Below are 19,255 nucleotides of genomic sequence, written 5' to 3' on the forward strand. Positions count from 1 at the left end.
ATACCAATATTGGCAAGGAACATATTCCTTTGACACAATATGATATCACCTCTTAAGTTTTGTTTTCTCCATCTCCATATATCTTTGTTTTCAGCTTAACATGTTTTTTCAATGCATCAAGAGTAAAGGAAGAAGATTGTGGTGCTTTTGCAGCAGATTGTGTTGTACTTTGTTGCTGCTGCGAGTGCTTTATACTACAAGTCTTTATCTTCGTCTTCTTCAAGGTTCCTTGTAAACTTGCACATAAAATGAAGAGATTTGTGACCAGAAGGCTTCGAGGAAAGAAGAGAAGCAACGCAAAGATCTTCCTACCGACAAAGGAGGATGATTGCAGAGACAGAGAGGAGCATGTGTCGAAATTAAGTTGCATGCAAGACATTGAGGAGATGATGCATGAACTTTCCATGAAAGGAGAGTTTGTGTTTGGGAGTTTCTGGAGACAGGGAGACTCTGCAAATGATTTGGATTTCGGAAACTCACAGTTCGAAATAGCTACATACAGAGATCATCATTCCTTGTCATTGCTCATTGCACAAGATGTCTTATTGGATTCAAGAATCCACATAATGAAGCGTTAAGAGGACTGAAACAAAAAGGTATTGAACTATATTTATGCATTCTCTACTTTCTCTAAGAGTGAGACTAACAGTAACAAATTGGCAATTTCTCTACTGGAACTCTGATGTATAATCTTCAGCTGTTCTGTAAACACAATTTACCGGACCTGTAAGATCTCCTTTCATGACCAGTCAAGAATCAGAATGTACAACAACTAGTTGGTAAGCCTTCTTCGGTCCAGAGTCTGAAGCAAGAAAGCTTCTTCCTTCCACATTTATATGGTTCTATTTACATTCTGTGAGCCAGTTGAATATGAAAGACCTATTCAAGAGGAGACAGGTTGATTACGTTGTCATGATTCAGGCTCAGATCTCCTGACTGATCTCTTTTTAGCTTCTAATCTGGCAGTGAACCCAATTGTTGTAGGTCTTATCGATCTTTGCCTTACCATATCATAGTACTCCGGGTCGTTACACTACTATTTGGCACTAATAGTAGTTACAATAGCAGAGACGAAAACGTGTAAATATCATACACACAGATTTGTTTTTTCTTTTTCTTTCGCCATTGGAGGCAGCAACAACCCATCAATAACATCCCAGTAAGAGTGCTTAAAACAGTAAGAGTCTCTCTCTCCGGTTTTGTTTCTTCTTTGATTTGTGTTCATCTTACTGTTTCCATGTGGTGAAACTAAAGAGACTACCAAAACAGAGGATTACAGAGGAGCATGTGGTTGAAGAGAGCTGAGAAAAAAGGGAAAGCTTCGTTTTCTTACATGGAACTACTTTTGTAAAAAAAAAAAAAAAAACCTACTTTTGTATCTATATTTTTTTTATACCTTTACCTTCAAGTTTGCATATTTTGCGACGTTACTACTTGTCATATCATCATCTCAATCTTATTATACTTATGATGAATCAATAAGGCTCTCCATCTATATCTCACTGTGTTAGTAATACCTTATCACGAGAAGCAATTGCAGAGATTTCATTCATTCACTTAATAATAAAACAGGAGAAAATACAAACTTGACAAACATGGATTTGCGTTGGAGCAAAACGTACAAGTTAAGATGCTAATAATAATGATTAACACTGAGATTACATATACTATAGGTGAATTATAACCTAGTTAATTGTGAATTAGTGATCATGCCGGTCAAAATCGTAATCTTAGAAGACCGATCCTAAATTATATTGTGACCAATGTTTGGTACTCATCAGTGGCTCCCAGAAGTGGATCGTAGCCTGCAGGAAACAATGTTGAAGAAAAGTCTAAATCCATCCAAGAAAGATCCCAAGCACCATTGTTGGCACAAACCCCAAAATTATCTGTCGGAAAATAATCGCTTTTGAAAGGATCGAGCAGAGAAGAATCCGAAACACCAACATCCCTAGAAACCGCACAAGATCCCATAGCTGTTTCGTGGTAGCCACCGAAGACGTCGTGACCAAACCCTAATCGATCTGAAACCCTATCACCTTCCTCCGTCTCCTTGGGCTTAGGGTTCTTCGAGTTTCCTCTTCTTAGTAGACTTATCTTTTGTTGCTTGATTCTAAGTAGGTGAGAATCAAGGTTATCGACATGTCTCCTCAAATCCTCACCCGACAAACCCTTGATATCAGGGAAGTCGTAGAGATCGCAAGCATTATTCTTTCTTTTGTGATCACTCAACGCATTGAACTTGGCCAACAGCTGCGTTAGCGCTTGTGGTTTCTCTTGCAGATCTGGCCAGATATGGAGGTTATTGTCGTCGGGAGTGTAACACACGAAACCAACAGAGTTGCCGCAGAGGACAGAGAGCTCTATGGCTTTCTTCTTAAACCCTGGAAATCTCTGTTTGAACAACTTTTTCTTCATCTTCAAATCATCAACACATACTTTTCTTACACGAGGAGCCATCGTCGAGAGACACAGAGTAGAAAAGTATTCGACAGTAATGTAATTTCTGAATTCTGATTTAGATACAAAATAATGGTAGACATCTATATATAGATACAAATAAAAACCTATTATGCAAGTAAAGAAATATCTAGTAGGTTATTTTATTCTGTAATTTTTAATATGAAGAATTCTTTTATGATGCAAGTCAAATTTTTATTTTAAATTATGCAATTAAATGACTAAAAATTATTCTATAATATTATTCTTCAAAGTATAATATAAAAAAAATTTGAAGTTAAAAATCATTTTATAAATAAAAAGTCTCACTCTATAATAGGGAATAGTTTACTCCACATATAGATAATATGACTTTATAATACTCATTACTCTATTTTAGAGTATAATATAAAATAGGATTTACAATGATATTACTTATTTTAGAGAATAAAATAAAGTGAGAGGTATGAGATGCTCTCAATACTCCTAATCTCATCTACTTGTATTATATTGATTTTTTTTTTTTTTTGGTTAAAGCCAAATTCAATATCATGCTATCAACGAGAGAGACAAAACATGTAGAAAATATAATGGTCAAAAATATAACGAAATCATTATATGTCTAGTGATTCCACAAAGTTTAAAACACAAATTCAAAAATGTTGAGGAGTCTCTACTAATGTTCTTTAACTCTCGAATTTGTATCTTAAATCTTATATTTCTCATAATTAATCTCTTAAATATTAAAGTATAAATGGATCTAATGATGAGTTTGTTGGTAGTTTAAAGTAATTACATTCTGATACAACAAGAAGTACCCATACTCAGCAAATTGGCATTATTAATTGTTAGAATCAGTGATAGATATCTGATTGGGGAATCATTACTTCTTGTGCTCAAGAATGTTCAAATATGAAAACTCTCTTCTTCAAAATACAAAAATTAAGCTTGAAAGCATCATGTATTATGTACAAATGATACACAAAATAGTCTGATATGACCTATCGCGTAAAGTTCATATATTTTATGGATGAGATCTTGAATCATATGACTCCAATCTTGTGTTAGTATGTCCAACACTACTCCAATTTATTAGTTTATACTAATTGTGTATCAAATCTTTATCTAGCAATTGCAGTTTCGAAATGAAATTATGTGCAATGTTTTTTTTTGTTGAATATTAAGTGGTTTCACATTATTTAAAAAAGTGTTTATTATAGGTAAAATACTTACTCTCATTCTCCGAGGTAACATATATCATATTTTAATCATGTGAAGATATAAGAAGACAAAAGATCTATTTGAACACAAAATTTTGGGTGAATAATCGGTAAAGATTGTAAGTACAATTAGGGTTCTCAGATGAATATGTCTAGGCAATTTTTTAGGTTCTATGGATTTTTCAAACTTAGGGTTCTTTGGTTAGTCTGTTTAGAAATTTCTAGGTTTTGCATGTATGGGAAGTAGAATTCCTTCAATATGGTTTTCGAATCGAAATATTATTTTTTTATCATCTCTCAAAAGATTAACGGTCAGTGATATATCATGGTCAGTGACCGTTAGTCTTTTGAGTTTTGAGTAAACCGTTTCTAATTTAGAAAGTATTTCATGAAGATTATGTTAAGATAGCAATTGGACTCTTGTTATTAGGCCTTTTATCCTTATTGTGTTGTGTTTAAGTATCATTCTCGATCCTTTGTGAACCATCATCCAAAAAGATTAACAACAAAACAATTTCTTCTTCTCTCTTTTTCTTCTCCTTTCTCTTTCCATTTCTTCTGATTTCTCATCTCCTTCTTCTGCTTCTTGTCTTATTTCTGTTATTTTCTTGATAGTACCAAATCTGGTTCTATCAGATTATAAACCATTACTCTATTTTTTACTATTAATAGGGTTGTGTTTTACTGAGACATATTCATTTAATTCCCACTTAAAAAGGAATATTCCATAACTTAATTATTAATTTTAAAACATCCATTATTTATTAGAATTATGAACTTAACCCATTTACTTTATTATTAATCAAGCTTTCAAGAAAATTAGGTATTAAGGAAAGAAAAAAAAGTCTAAGAGCTTGCAAGTGATGAGATGAAATGAATTAGAATATACGGCGAATTAAATAAAAAATATTAAAGATTAGACAGAAAAGTTGGTTGTTAAACTTTATCATTTTGTTCAAATAAATGCGATTACATTATGACATAACAGTTATTTACAATTGTATTATCAATTTAATTGATAGATTTACAATTTTATGATCAACTTAATTCGTAAATTTTCTTTTTCTTATAGAAAATAATATAATACTATTTTTCTTTTTATTTAATAGAAAATAATATAATATAAAGATTGGTCTTTGTGGTATAATTTTGTCTTTAAAACGTATTACATAATTATCATTATCTTATATTTTCATAATTATACGAATCTTTTGTTTGACACATCATCGTTCTTGAACAAATCTCGAAGGCAATTTGTTTGTTGTCTAATCGAAACAACTATATAAAAAGATTACTAGATATGACCACATGTTTTCTTCGTCGTTTCTTTGAATTTTGTTTCTTTTCTTAATTTCATAATGCATACAACGCAATCTTTGACTTTGAAGTGTTAACAAAGTTTTTTATTCATAATAACTAAGGTTTTTGGGATTAACTTTGAGAACTAAGCTTTATATAATAAGATATTATACATTATAACATTTATTTTGTAAACTTTAAAAATGAGTTAAATATATATATATAAAGTTAACTTTTCTCTCTTTTCCTTCCTCCACATCAGCATCCATCTATGCAATATTATATATTTTTTTCATAAAAAATACTATTTTAAATATTAATTAATTGCATATTTATTACTTATAATTAATAATAGTAAAAATAAATGAAAACAAATTAAGTAAAACTATTTAAATATTTATTCATTGCCTAATTATTACTTATAAGAAATAAATAATAAAAATAAATAAAATGAATCAAATAAAATTAATTGAATTTAATGGCCAGCTTGTTGTGACCCAATAGTTGACAAAAAAAAACAATTGAATTTTAAAATATTAAAAACAATAATATAAATTTGTTTGAGTAAATAATAAAAATAATAACTATATAAAAATGAATTAAGTAAAATAAATGAAAAATTTTAAAATAGTAACAATAATACTATGAATTTTTTTAAGTAATGTTCTTATTCAAATTTTAACCAAAAATGGTCATATTCCAAAATTTAGAATGGGATAATGAGTTTTAGAATGGAAGTAAGATTTTAATGCATGGTTGAGTAAAAAAGTAATTTATGTAATTGTATTTATAAAAATCTAAACATAATAATAAAATCGAAAAATAAATATTAATTATTAAATTTCACTTAAACAAATAAAAGATTAATTACTTAAAAGAATTTTGAAAAGATAATCCATATAAAAAAACAAAATCAATGGTCACAAAATATAGAGAAAATGATATGGAAGTCGTTACAAAAAGTGACATGTGATTTGCATAGCATATCTCCGAAAGCATATTATCAACTAAAGTTACAATTCTATAACATGATAAAAAAAAGTATATAAAACAAGCTTGAGAATTCATAAATTATCAAATGCTTTTAACCCAAAACATTGACATAAATAACATATTTAAATTACACTGTATTTTTTTTAGAAGACGAAACTGAGGTTGCATCACAAAATTAACATCTGAAAATAATATATGAGGTTTTAGGAAAATATGTAACTTGGATTAGTGAACGGATATTCATTATCTGGTTTAACCGTTTCACAAACTAAGCGTTCTTGACTTGGTCAGAAATTCTATGGCAGGTGATGCACTTGGACAACCCCGTTGTAACGACATACCACTAAAATTGTTTCTAAAATTTAGTATATTGGCATATAATGTGGGTTATCGATATGTTTAAATGATCTCTATAATTAGGTCAACGATCGACATTCGACGTTAGAACTTTTAAAAGATGTTTTATGGGATATGAATATGGAGTGAACTCTTCTAAGGAGAAAAAAAGTCAGAATGTTGACAATATTGTTTACTCTTCTAATGAAGTTCTTAAATCATTTTTTGTTACCACATGATATATTATTGATTTGCCAGGAAAACATTATTGCGACACTAGACAATATATGTTATATATATATATATATATGTTAGTAAAACAATTATATTTTGGTCTTCAAATGATTATATTTATATTCAATGATTTTTATTGAAAAAATATTTAAACTAAAAATTCCGTGCAAATATATATATATATATAATAAAGAAATATGTATATCACTTTGTTTAGTGTTTATATAGATTTATACTCAAAAGTTTGATTGATTATATTTAAGCTCAAGAATTTATATTGATAAAAAAATATTTTAAATTAGGGTAGCAGCTATAATTTCTAGTATTTTCATATATGAGGCGTCACAACGAATACACAATTACTGTACAAATAGATGGCAAACTAAAATGTTATGATGACTTATACAAAATTATCATTTTGCATTGTTAGTGTTCACAATTTATACTCTTCTTCCACTAATCTCAAACGCTTAGTAGTAGTACAAGTAGTCGTAGTATCATATTCGTTAATAGCATCATTATAATATAGTACATAGTAACTTTAAATAAAAATAAATAGAAAGATTACAATAATTTCATATTCTATCTAACAAGAAGAAAAATCATGGCTCAGCCTTCATATTTGCAGCTGGAAGAGAAGCTGTAACAAGAAAAAAATTACAGAGAAGGTTTACCAAAACAAACTATTACTATTACTTGGTGAAAAAAAGAGTTAAAACAGGTTTCAGTTTTCACCTGTAGCTGCTGCTTGAGGGTCGGGTGTGACATCACCAGCTCCATAGTTAATGTGGATCACGTTTTGCAAATCACCCTCCCATCCAGTTGTTTCCTATTTTGCATAAACAATCACCAACAAAATCAGATTACGAGTTCGGATTTGTTCATTTTCCAGACCGCTAATACATACATACCTGTCGCTTGAATCCGCCATTTATAGGAGACAATGGTGAACTTATGGTCCGTCCGATGCTGGAAAGGGTCTGTTGCATGAATCCATGTGGTAGAGGAGGATAAGCCATTGACATATTTTGGGGGAATGGTGTTGTAGATGAAGAACCAGCTCGTAGCTGAAGTGCCTGCGCATAGAATTCAGGTTATAAGAACCTTAGTAGGATGATTCAAATGATAAGGAGAATTAGTTGAAATACTTGCAAAAATATCTTACATCTTTTGCAAGAAGACCTTCAAGGTTAAAGTCCATTTGTGGGTTCACAGTTGCAAGTTTCATCGATAAAAACTGTTTTACGCAAAAGAGTATGAGAAAAATAATTGATTACAAAAAGCAAACACAAAGTAACACTTCATTGAGAATTAGGAAATCTCATACCTCAACTTGGCGTTGTAGTGATTGTACGTAGTTTATGATTTCGTCAAGCATAACTGCCTTCCCAGTCACCTGCAAACACACATTCATTTTTCTGCATTAGCTTTGTCTCTGTTCTTACATATTTAATATCCATCACTATCAACACTTAAAAGACCTTACCTTGTTGCAACCCGGTACAAGATCTTGAAGAAACTTCATCCTTTCACTAATTTTTTCTCTCCTAATGTATAATCACAAAGTAATTAAGATGAAAATACAAGAAGAGATAGCTTCTATTCAACTTCAACTTCCAAGATAGTTTGTACCCTTTCTGCAAGACTATGGCTATTTGTGGCCTGGCCTCTTCGTGCCCGCACATGAATATATCCATCTTTTGAAGGATCAGAACTTTGTTTGCCCTGTTGTTTCCCACTGTTTGCCTTGTTTCCAGGTGAATTTGGACTTTGCTCTTTATTCCTCTTTTTATCACCATTGTTGTCTGGTTCTTCCTCAGACTGCTGTGATCTGTGTGATTGAGCTGCTTCAGAATTCTACAAACAGAGAAATATTGAGTGTAAACTTTTATAAAGGCAAAGAGAGAACAAAAAAATAAAAGAGAAACTTCAAAACTTCACCTGAACAAATTACCGAGTTACAAGATATTCCAAGCCAGAGAAAGTATGGTAATCTTAGTGAATCATTGTCAATGTTACCACAGGTGACACAGTTCATGGAGCCTCCATACCAAGCTTTCATCTGCCCATTGAACAAAGAGATAATGGAAGATCCAGTCACAACAGAAACAGGAGTAACCTGCGAGAGAAAAGCAGTAACAGAGTGGTTTGACAGTTTTGCAAACTCCGATGGGATTGGCTCTCCAGTTACCGGGGAAAAGTTGACCACTGAATTGACTGTAAATGTTTTCTTGAAACCATCATTCAGGAATGGAAAGTACGTAACGAGGCAGCAAGAATCAAAGTGGCTCATGCAGCTTTATCCTTAGGCGGTTCAGAAAGTATGGTTATGGATGCATTACGAAATCTCCAAATGACCTGTGAAGGGAAAGAGTACAACAAGGTACAAGTTCGTGAAGCTGGGATCGTTCAGCTTCTTGATAGATACCTGACGTACAGAAGTAAAGATGTGAGGTATGAACTGCTACAGTTGTTAAGGTCACTGGCGGATGAAGACACTGACGATGGAAAGGTTGGATCTCTTTCAATTACCTATTATGCAAAAACACTACCTTACTATGCACTGCTGTCTGCTGTATTTCTTTCTCCTAGACACAACACTTCTACAATTCTTGTTTCAATAGACTTTTATATTTCAAAGGTATCTTACAGGAAATGATCATGAAGACCATAACTATCTCACGCATTGGGAAGCAGTCACCAGCCTGTAAGACATGTAGCACTAGCCTTACTGCTTGAGCTTTCGAAATCCCAACATGATGTGAGAAGATTGGGACTGCTACGGGGGCGATATTGATGTTAGTTACCGCAAAATATAACAGAGAGTTGGATGCCTTTGCATCTGAAACATCAGACCAAATCTTAAAATATCTAGAGAAGTGTCCTGAGAACATCAAGCAAATGGCAGAGAGTGCACTATTGGAACCTCTTCAAAGTAAATACATAATGCTTTTCTCTCCAAAGTTCGTGAAGCATAGAATTGATGTTGATTAACATCAGTTTACTTCCGAATGACATGTGGCAGGGAGCGAAGAGACTCAGGTGGCGTTGGCTGCGTACCTTGTGGGAATCGATATTGGACATGAGAAAAAAACTTACGTAGCTGAGAAGGCTTGCCCTGCGCTCATTGGGCTGGTGCAATGTGAAAATATTGACGCTAGAAGAGCCGCCTTCAAAGCACTTGCTCATATTTCATTGTATCACCCCAACAACCAGATACTAGTAGAAGTTGGCATCATCAAGATCATGGTCGAAGAGATGTTCACCAAGCGAATATTCAGTGATCTGATGAACTCCAGGAATGAAGCTGCAACAATGCTTGCAAACATACTGGAATCTGGGCTGGAACATGAGACATTTGAGGTGAATACTCATGGGCACACATTAGGCTCGGATTACTTTGTATACAACATCATCCACATGCTCAAGAACTCAAGCCCAGATGCTCTTAACATTGATTTGATCAGGATTCTCCTATCCTTGTCCAAATTACCCTGAAGCAATGGCAACAATTTTCTCAGTGATCAAAGAAACCGACGCAAGCTTTGCCATGATAGAACTCATCAACAATCCTCATGAAGAATTGGGGGTTGGGGCATTAAAACTTCTGATAGCACTTACCCCCTACATTGGCCACGCTATCAGAGAGACTATGTAAAACTAGAGGCCAGCCAGAAAATCTTATCCAGTGCCCAATAGAAGCAAATCATATAACAGAAAAGCATGCTGTTTAAGCTAAACTGCCTCATAAAAATTCTGCATGCAATCCATCTGATTCAAAGAAGTGAAGAACAAGCAGATATGCAACTGAAATTTTCTGGAAGGTCTCGTTGGCATCTTAGTGAGATTCACAACTACACTGTACGAGCTCCAAATGATGTACCTAGTCAGAAACCACGATTTGACGTCAGTGTTTGTTGATTTATTGATGAAAACATTAAGTGATGAAGTTCAAAGGTTGATCAGGATTCTCCTATCCTTGTACAAACTCTAATCATTTAGTAAAAGAGATCCCATCATCATTAAATCAAAGATGCTCAGCAATATATACATATAAGTTACGTGTAGGCCTCAAAGAACTATAGTGTTGATGATATGAACTACATGTGCCTTTATAATGTACCGATTTCCAGTTAGCGGACTGAGACAAACAGAAACTACACTGTTTTATAATACATAAAGTCACAAATCCAGATAGGTCTTACCATTCATGTTTTCCAACTCCGTCGATGTTGCAGTCAAATTATATGAATGCACCCTGTATCCCTCAGCCAATTCACCTAATCAGGCTCAGAATCCTATTCACAAAGATTGACAGCATATATAAAATTAGAAGGCTAGGATTAGAAACCGAGAAAATATTGGAAGCAAAGAGAGATAAGTCCTACTTGTTCCGCTTCTTTATGCCCAGGATAGCTGATGAAGCAGCTCATTATCCAAGTTAACTGACTGACAGTACAACTGAATCTTCCTGATCTGTTTTGATTTATCAGATTAGCAATAGACAGTCATCATGAAAATCCCCAGATGAAAACTACCAGAAATCTCCGCATGAACAAGTTCCATCTTTAAAACGGTGAAACCTAACAGCATCTCTGACAAGTATCTCTCTACCAGTGACGCTGGAGATATGTTTAGTAGCATTGTGGCAGTCCACACACACTCTAAGATTTTTTCCCACTCTAATAGGTAGGCCTGAGGGTACAAATATCAATCCAAAAGCAATTGCAAGCCTTTCACTGTGATAGTTAAGCATCTTTATTTTAACAGCTTCCTCAACATCGTGGTGGACAAAACTGGTATCTGGTTTGTAACCATTACCTGTGATTTTTTGGTTCAATTCCTGGAGCTTAGCATATATCTGATCAAAATATGGACTTGACTCGTCATCAGCTGAGAAACTGTGCAATTTTCCTTTCCATTTTATCCAACTCTGTCCAGGTTCTTTTCTCACGTTCTTCTCTTTCATTTCTCGCCTTAATTGGGCCACACAATCCCATTGCCCTTTTAAAGCATATAAGCTTGATAATAGGGTGTAGCCAGCAGGATGATGAGGATCTAATTCTATGAGTGATTCAGCCGCCCATTTACCTATTTCCAAATTACCTTTGTTTCTACATGCGCTGAGTAAAGTAGTCCAACCAATTGCATCTGGAGGAAAAGGCATCCCACTTATGAAGCGCATGGCTTCCTCTAACCTTCCAGATCGACTAAAGAGATCGATCATGCAAGAATAATGGCCATTACTCGGCACTATTCCATATTCATTTATCATTAACTCAAAATATCTCTGTCCTTTCTCCACTAATCCTGCCCTACTGCAAGCTGAAATAACACCAGTCAAAGTCACTCCATCAGGTTTTAGTCCATGTTGTACCATCTTGTCAAACAACTGAATAGCCTCAATGGCCCTTCCAGATTGGGCATACGCGGAAACCATTGCAGTCCAAGAGACTTCATCCCTGACATTCATCTCGCTGAACAGCCTAGTAGAATCATCAATATCTCCACATTTTCCATACAGAGTCACCAACGAATTTGAAACAGTGACATACTGTATTAGGCCAGACGTTACCGCTTTTCCATGAAACTGGGAGCCCTCTTCTAAGCTAGCTATGTTGGCACATGCACTGACCGCTTGTCCCAAAGTATAATGATCTGGGTCAATTCCACTTCTTTGCATATCAAGGAAAATTTTAACAGCCTCTTCAGGACGCCCGGTCTGGCCATAACCCACAACCATCGCTGTCCAAGACACGACATTCTTCTGCTTCATTCTATCAAACACAGTCTTTGCATAATGTAAAAGCTTACACTTGCAATACATGTCAATGAGAGCACTGCCTACATATATGTGATCCTGAAGATTGGTTCTGATTATACAAGCATGAATCTGTTTCCCTTCGTTAATTGCTCCTAATCCCCCACAAGCAGGTAGAACACTTCCAAAAGGATACTGATCCATCTTCAAGCCTTCTATTTTCATCTCTCTGAAACATTCAATAGCCTCCTTTTCCAGTCCATTTAGAACAAGACCTTTGATCATCGCTGACCAAGAAACTGAATCTTTCTCCATTCCTCGAAACAAGTGCAGTGCATCATCGATCATCCCACATGCCAAAAGCCCTCCCATCAACGAGTTGTACGTAACCGTGTTTCTATCGTCTAGCCCGTAGAAGACCTTCTTTGCATCAGAGATAAAACCAAGTTTTGCATACATATCCAACAATGGGCTCCCAACAAAAAGATAAGACTCAAACCCAAGCTTGATAACCTGAACATGAATCTGCTTGCCCAAACTAACATTTCCATTGCTAGAAGAAAGTTTCAGCATTGTCATCAACGTAACCCTAGTCAAATTAAAAGAGTAATCTTTCATCATCGTTTTATAAGCCTTGACAGCTGAACCAACCAGCCCACTCAAGGAGTACCCTTCAATGAGAACGTTCCAAGTGACACCATCACGATCGGGAAGTTTCTCAAAGGTACTTTCCATCTCTGAGATGTGCCCAGATTTTGAATAAGCCAAAAGAAGATTGTTCCAGGAGAAAAGGTTTGGGTGGGGAATTCCGTCGAACACTCGGCGTGCATACGTGGAGCTTCTGATTACAGCATACGCGTGGACAATGTTGTTATGCAAAAACGTCTCTGGATGAGGAAGAGCTCTGATAATGTTCCCGTGGATCATCTTCACATGGCGACTCTGATTTCTAGCTCCCATCCCAATGCATTGCTTTATCTGAGCAGAGTAGTAGTTCGACGCCATAGTCATCCGTTACTTTTGTTTTTTTTCTCGTTACACTAAGAATATAACCAAATCTGAACTAAACCAACCGGTTTAATTGAATAAACCAGAGACATCCATGTCACTTTCTGGCTTCGCACTGGTAAACTCGTGTAATGACGTAATAAGGTGTAATACAACGAACTTAAATAAATGGATTTGTAAACGAACAAAAAGCAATCTGAAACAAAACTCATCAAACTTTGTAAACTGGTGTAAAATACAACAAACTCATACTCTACTGATTCTAACTTTTTGACGCCAAGAGGTTATATATGAACCAAAACAATATCAAAGATCCGAACTTTTTTATATGGTATTAACCCATGAAAAACAGAGAAAAAGAAACAGAGGAAGCTGCATAATCGAGAGATTAGGACTCTAAATAAGCAAACTGTGAGTAGCAGAGAAGATTAAAGAGAACATGAATCTGGTACCTCAAACTTGAAGCTATAAACGAAAATAATCATACATTCAATTCAACTATTACAAGAGTCTAAACGATGGAGAAACATATTTGTAGAAGAACAAAGACATCAACTATTATTATACATAACTCTACTAATCAATAAAGAAAAAAATAATCTTTACAAGAATCATATCAGTGTTGACAAGGGCTCTGGCTGAACTCATCAAACTCTTGAAATTAAGACATACTCTTAATTTCGCAAAGCATCTGTCTAATTTTCTCCAGTTGCAGGGCCAAATCCTTGGGATTCTTAGTCTGAAGCTTTGCTGCCAACTTATGATTGACATCTCTAGGTACGAAGCTATGCCTCAACAATGTCAACGCGTCTTTTCTCTCGTCTGGTTCCGACGCAAAACAGGTCATGAGAAAGTTTTTTGCATCGCAAGGAAGATTACTCGGAAACAGTGGCTCGTAGCAATTCATGAGATCCTCCAAGTAATCGTTTGTATGCCACCATGGTCTCTTTCCAGTGTACATCTCCAACACAACACATCCCAACGACCATAGGTCCAGTCCTTTCCCTATCTCGCCGTGAGAGATCGATTCAGGGGACATATAGATCGGTGTTCCAGCAAACGGTTGATCAGGGTGCCACCACTTAGTGTCTCCCTCTTTCTTCGACAACCCGAAATCAGAAATCTTCAATTCGTAAGACCATCTCCACGCACCCTTCTTGTAGTCGTAGACACGGCTTGGGAAAACAAGGATGTTTTCGGGTTTGAGATCGCAGTGAACATAGCCGTGTCCGTGAATCGTGGCTAAACCCTCGAGAAGCATACGTGTAAACTCTCTGATCATCGGCTCAGGCAATTTCCCGTATTTAAAACGGTTCAAGAAAGTGCTTAAGCTTCCTTCAGCCGCGTACTCCATGAGAATCTTGTATTCCACGTAACCCTTGTGGTTGACTTTCGCTTGCACTCCGTTCCCGTAGCATTGGACGATTCTCGAACATCCTTTGAATTTTGATAAGATGTGAAACTCTTTGTAGAGAGCCTTGGCGTGTTCATCGTCGGAGGTTTTCACGGCTGCGTGGAGAGTTTTGCCGTCGCCTTGTCTTTCGTACTTGAAGAGGCTCACCGAACCAAATGAACCTTGTCCCAGAAACTTTTCGAACTCCAAATCTAACACCACCATCGCAACAAATAGAAAAAGCTAAGCTTTGAAATCTGAGAGTAGCTTGGGGAGGAACTTATAACGAGATTAAACCGACTTCAACCCTAGTTTCCTTTTTTCTTTTCTGTTTTTTAAATTTATTTACAAAGGAAAAAAAAGTAAATTTTGATAAAAGTATTTTCCTTTTCTCACGGAATGAAAATGTTGAGCTGCGGAAAAAAGTTAATAACAAAAAAGTACCGTTGTGATTTTTTTCTATGCAACAGGATTTATCATCAAAATTAAGTATAGGTTTTTATTAAAGGTTTTTGATTTATTTATGATAAAGAATATATTTAACTAATCAACAAATTTTATCAAAGAAAAATATAATAATAATAAATTTTATTAATAAGGTTTTATCTACTACTCAGATTTATCATTTTTTACTATTTTTTTTGTTAAACTTTTTTAATTTATCAATGATAAATGATATAATTCTACTGATCATCAAACTTTATCAAAAAAAAAACAAAGACTAATGACAAATTGTGATTCACAATTAATTGAGCTTTTCCATTACTCTCTTGATAATTAATTTGGGTATCTATTATCCTGATAATTATAAAATTTGAATAGTCGAAATCTGGACGAAATCTGAATTAGAGTTGCGGACCCTAATTTAAATACAAATAATGGTGGACCAAATATATATATATATATACAAATAAAAAAACTATTATGCAAATAAAGAAATATTTAGTAGGATATTTTATTCTGTAATTTTTAAGGACATTATCAGAAATATCCTTTTTTCCATGCCCTTTTTTAAAAATAACCTTCTATGTTGATCATTTTCAAAATTATCCCTCTTTGTGTACAAAATGACCAAATTACCATTTTTTTAGTGACAGCAAGAATGTACAGTAACCAAAATCGAAAGAATTTCCCGCCAAAAAAATGAAAAGTATTCCCGCCAAAAAATTTTCTTTTTTTTTTTGCAAAAATCGAAAAAATTTCCCGTCAAAATGACGAAATTAAATTTTTCCGCCAAAATTTTTGAAATAAAAACCTTTTACTAACCTTGTAAACGCTTTTACAAGGTTTTTTAAATGTTTAAAAGGTTTTTAAATAAAAGCGTCTACAAGGTTTTTAAAAGGGTTTTAAAAAGTTTTTAAAAGGTTTTAAAATATTTTTAAAAGGTTTTAAAGGATTTTTAAAAGGTTTTAAAGGACTTTTAAAAAGTTTTTTATAAGGTATTTACAAAGTTTTTAAAAGGCTTTTCGAAATCTTATAAATATTTTGAAGAAGGGAGAAGCAATGTTATAAAAGCTTTTAAAAACCTTTTAAAAACCTACCTTGTAATTTTTTTTTTGCGAGAAATTTTTTTTAGTCAAAAATAATTTTCTAAATTTTGAAAAATATGTTGGAAATTTTTTTGGCGGGATAATTTTGTTTTTTAATTTAAGGGTAAAATGGTTATTAAAAAATAAATGATGTAAAAATGAAATGGCCAAAAAATAGAGTATTTTTTAAAAGGAGTATATCAAAAAAGGTATTTTTAACAAATTCTCAATTTTTAATATGAAGAATTATTTTATTATGCCAGTCAAATTTTTATGTTAATTATGCAATTAGATGACTAAAAATTGTTATATAATATTATTTTTCTAAGTATAATATAAAAACTTTTGAATGTTAAAAATCATTTTGTAAATAATCATAATCTCATCTACTTGTATTATATTGAACTAGTACTATTAATTTGGATTTTTTTTGGTTAAAAGCCAAATTCAATATCATGAAAGTAGAGATGCAAAACATGTAGAAAATATACAAGTAGCCAAAAATTATAATAAAATCATTACAAAGGGTTTACTCGTTACTAATGGAGTCTACCCTCTACTCTTCATTAGATCTTGTATTCACTCCGTAAGAGGAGTTGTGTTGACCCTAAGGGCTGGTGTGAAGTCGGAGTAAAGTTTTCAACTGTATCAAGCAGATTGTAGGAATATCGTGGATTTGAATCATATGTCTAATGATTCCACAAAGTTTAAAACACAAATTCAAAATGTTGGAGTCTCTACTAATTTTTTTTAACTCTCAAATTTTTATTTTAATCTTGTATTTCTCATAATTAGTCTCTTAAATATTAAAGTATAAATTGATATAATGATAATTTTGTTGGTAGTTTAAAGTAATCACATTCTAATACAACAAAAAGTACCCATACTCACCAAATTGGCATTATTAATTGTTAGAATGGGTGATAGATATCTGATTGGGGAATCATTGCTTCTCCCTTCTTCAAAATACAAAATTATGCCAAAATAGTCTGATGTGACATATCCTGAAAAGTTAGTATGTCCAATATAATATTTACTTTACTATTAACATAGATTAATACCCCTATTTTAAAAATCAGTTGCCTAGACGGCTGTGTAATCTCCGCCGCGATTTTAACCAAATCGGACTACTTAATCGCTACCCCATTTTTAGCCGTTAGGCGTTGAAAATCATTAAAGTCAACGATTTTTAACAAAAAAAAATTAACTCAGTTTGAAACCAAACGAATTTAATCAGCTAAGTAAGCCCATATAAGGCCCACACTATAAGAAAAAGAAACGAGGTAGGATTATTTATAGAGTAAAAGTTGGGTAGTTGCTTCTTCCCTTGTCGATGTAAATCATTATTACACTATACACGTAGGTAGGGATGTTGTGGTGGGTAAAAAAACCCAGCCCGGCCCGAACCCGAAAAAAGTCTACCCAGAAAAAGCCCGATCTCATAAAACCGAATAGATATTAGATTTTGTGGGTAAATCCGAATGGGTTTTTAGTTTTGTGGGTAAACCCATGGGTACCCGATTTTTTTTATCTTATATGATGTATTTTGCATTTTGTATTATGAATTTTTGTGTCTTTAGCTTTTTGGTACCAAATATGATTTATATTATGTATATTGTTTATTTTATTATATTTATGATAATTTTCAAAAATTTATAATTTTATATTATATAGATAAAATATACCAAATATATTTAAGAGTTTCAAAAATTACAAGAAATTATTATTAATCGAATAAATGATAAAACTTACAAGATTATTATGTAACTAATGACTTTTCAGTTTTCATAAGATAAAACAAAAATTTTGCGAAGCCTCAAAAATAAAAAAACTCCAAGAAAAATTTCTTGGAGTTATTTTTGCATCAGATAACGATCGATACTTGCCACAAGCTTGCCACGCGCCTTAACCCATTCCTCAATCATGTTCGTACACGTGTCTCTCATCCACAACCTCATCATCAACCCATCACAATCTCAATTTCACACAAAGCTAACAAAGAAAAGAAAAAAATCCATTTGTCTTTTCCAATTTTCTCGGCGAAGAGAACTTTTTCCAAACAGTTTCTAAATCTAATCAAAGTCAAAAAAAATACTTAAAGAAGAGAAAGGACATCTTTTATCACATATGATTTTTTTTTGAAGTCTCTAAAATGGTTCGGGTACCCATAACCCAATAAAATAAACTCGAATAGGACTCTCTAAAATGGGTACCCGAACCATTTAAAACCCATGAAATTTTAACATAATAATCAGATCTTTGGGTTTCTTATTTTTCATGGGTCCCGGGTACCCATCGGGTTAAAACCCATTCTTAACATCCTTGTGTAAGTCAAAACAATAAATTTGAACACTATTTTTATGATGTAACTATAATTAACTCCAGTAGTGTATCAACAACTCCTTTATTTTTAAAGTTTTCATGTTCATCTCATCTAATTATTTATTTTGACACCTAATTTGGCTCATATTTAATTAATTATATGTGTTCTGGACTATAATATAAGCTACGTGTGTTCATATAATATAATTCAAGAATGATTTTGACAAAATCTATATATATATACAACATAAATATTTAATTTAATAAAATAATATATAAAATTAGTTCCCGATTAAATTCCGTGTAATCTCCGATTTATTCGCTAGGCGCTAGGCCCAGCCTCGCCGCCCGACTAGCGCCTAGCGATTTTTAAACCAGGAATCAATACACTGCTACAATTTATTAGTTTATACTGATATGCTCAAATTAACCCTAGAGCTACTCTCTCAAACAAGAGATCAATGTAGTACTTAGGGGTCGAATCCACAGAGACTCAAGATCAAACACAATAAATTATAGAGTTTTTGATATTACGCTAAACAGATTAAATTGTAATAAAAACAAAAGAAGAAAATGCAAAATATTAAATCAAGGTGTTGTGAAATCAGGAAATCAAAAGATTAAGCCTAGGGAATTTAATGCAATAAAAATCATATCTAGAACTCTAAAATTTTTGGTAAAATAATTCAGTTCTTACTGCAATTATTATCTAAATTTAAAA

General features: G+C 33.4%; 4 protein-coding genes and 2 pseudogenes across 6 annotated transcripts; 2 read left to right on the forward strand and 4 right to left on the reverse strand.

The window, feature by feature from the left end:
- Positions 1 to 56: 56 nt before the first annotated feature.
- Positions 57 to 1,495, forward strand: LOC104750688 (uncharacterized; the record flags this gene model as incomplete). Its single annotated transcript, XM_010472526.3, has 2 exons — positions 57 to 596; positions 698 to 1,495. A coding segment is annotated over one exon (522 nt), but the record flags the coding sequence as incomplete, so codon positions are not given.
- A 21-nt stretch (positions 1,496 to 1,516) lies between these two features.
- Positions 1,517 to 2,514, reverse strand: LOC104750689 (agamous-like MADS-box protein AGL49 pseudogene; annotated as a pseudogene). The gene has a single exon (XR_015584882.1). The product of XR_015584882.1 is annotated as an agamous-like MADS-box protein AGL49 pseudogene (transcript).
- A 4,437-nt stretch (positions 2,515 to 6,951) lies between these two features.
- LOC104750691 (transcription factor bHLH49) lies at positions 6,952 to 8,072 on the reverse strand. The gene is made up of 6 exons (XM_010472529.3): positions 8,008 to 8,072; positions 7,849 to 7,917; positions 7,687 to 7,758; positions 7,433 to 7,597; positions 7,257 to 7,350; positions 6,952 to 7,161 (listed from the first exon to the last, which is right to left on the reverse strand). The coding sequence occupies exons 1-6, from the start codon at positions 8,044 to 8,046 to the stop codon at positions 7,124 to 7,126; spliced, it is 477 nt and encodes a 158-aa protein (XP_010470831.2). The 5' UTR covers positions 8,047 to 8,072; the 3' UTR covers positions 6,952 to 7,123.
- Positions 8,073 to 8,168: 96 nt separating this feature from the next.
- Positions 8,169 to 10,515, forward strand: LOC104753691 (putative U-box domain-containing protein 42; annotated as a pseudogene).
- Positions 9,126 to 13,703, reverse strand: LOC104750690 (putative pentatricopeptide repeat-containing protein At1g68930). 2 transcript variants are annotated; one of them, XM_087489756.1, is made up of 4 exons: positions 10,910 to 13,703; positions 10,727 to 10,819; positions 10,143 to 10,404; positions 9,348 to 10,015 (listed from the first exon to the last, which is right to left on the reverse strand). In XM_087489756.1, the coding sequence occupies exon 1, from the start codon at positions 13,291 to 13,293 to the stop codon at positions 11,056 to 11,058; it is 2,238 nt and encodes a 745-aa protein (XP_087345882.1). In that variant the 5' UTR covers positions 13,294 to 13,703; the 3' UTR covers positions 9,348 to 10,015; positions 10,143 to 10,404; positions 10,727 to 10,819; positions 10,910 to 11,055. The 2 variants fall into 2 exon arrangements, with proteins under 2 accessions (XP_010470830.2, XP_087345882.1); XM_010472528.3 differs by having other exon boundaries at positions 9,126 to 10,404; positions 10,910 to 13,548.
- A 188-nt stretch (positions 13,704 to 13,891) lies between these two features.
- LOC104753692 (mitogen-activated protein kinase kinase kinase 20-like) lies at positions 13,892 to 14,908 on the reverse strand. Its single transcript, XM_010475908.2, has one exon. The coding sequence runs from the start codon at positions 14,906 to 14,908 to the stop codon at positions 13,952 to 13,954; it is 957 nt and encodes a 318-aa protein (XP_010474210.1). The 3' UTR covers positions 13,892 to 13,951.
- Between the last annotated feature and the right edge of the window lie 4,347 nt (positions 14,909 to 19,255).

The sequence above is a fragment of the Camelina sativa genome, chromosome 16, assembly GCF_030686135.1.
Source record: "Camelina sativa cultivar CO46 ecotype springtype chromosome 16, ASM3068613v1".
NCBI lineage: Eukaryota > Viridiplantae > Streptophyta > Magnoliopsida > Brassicales > Brassicaceae > Camelina > Camelina sativa.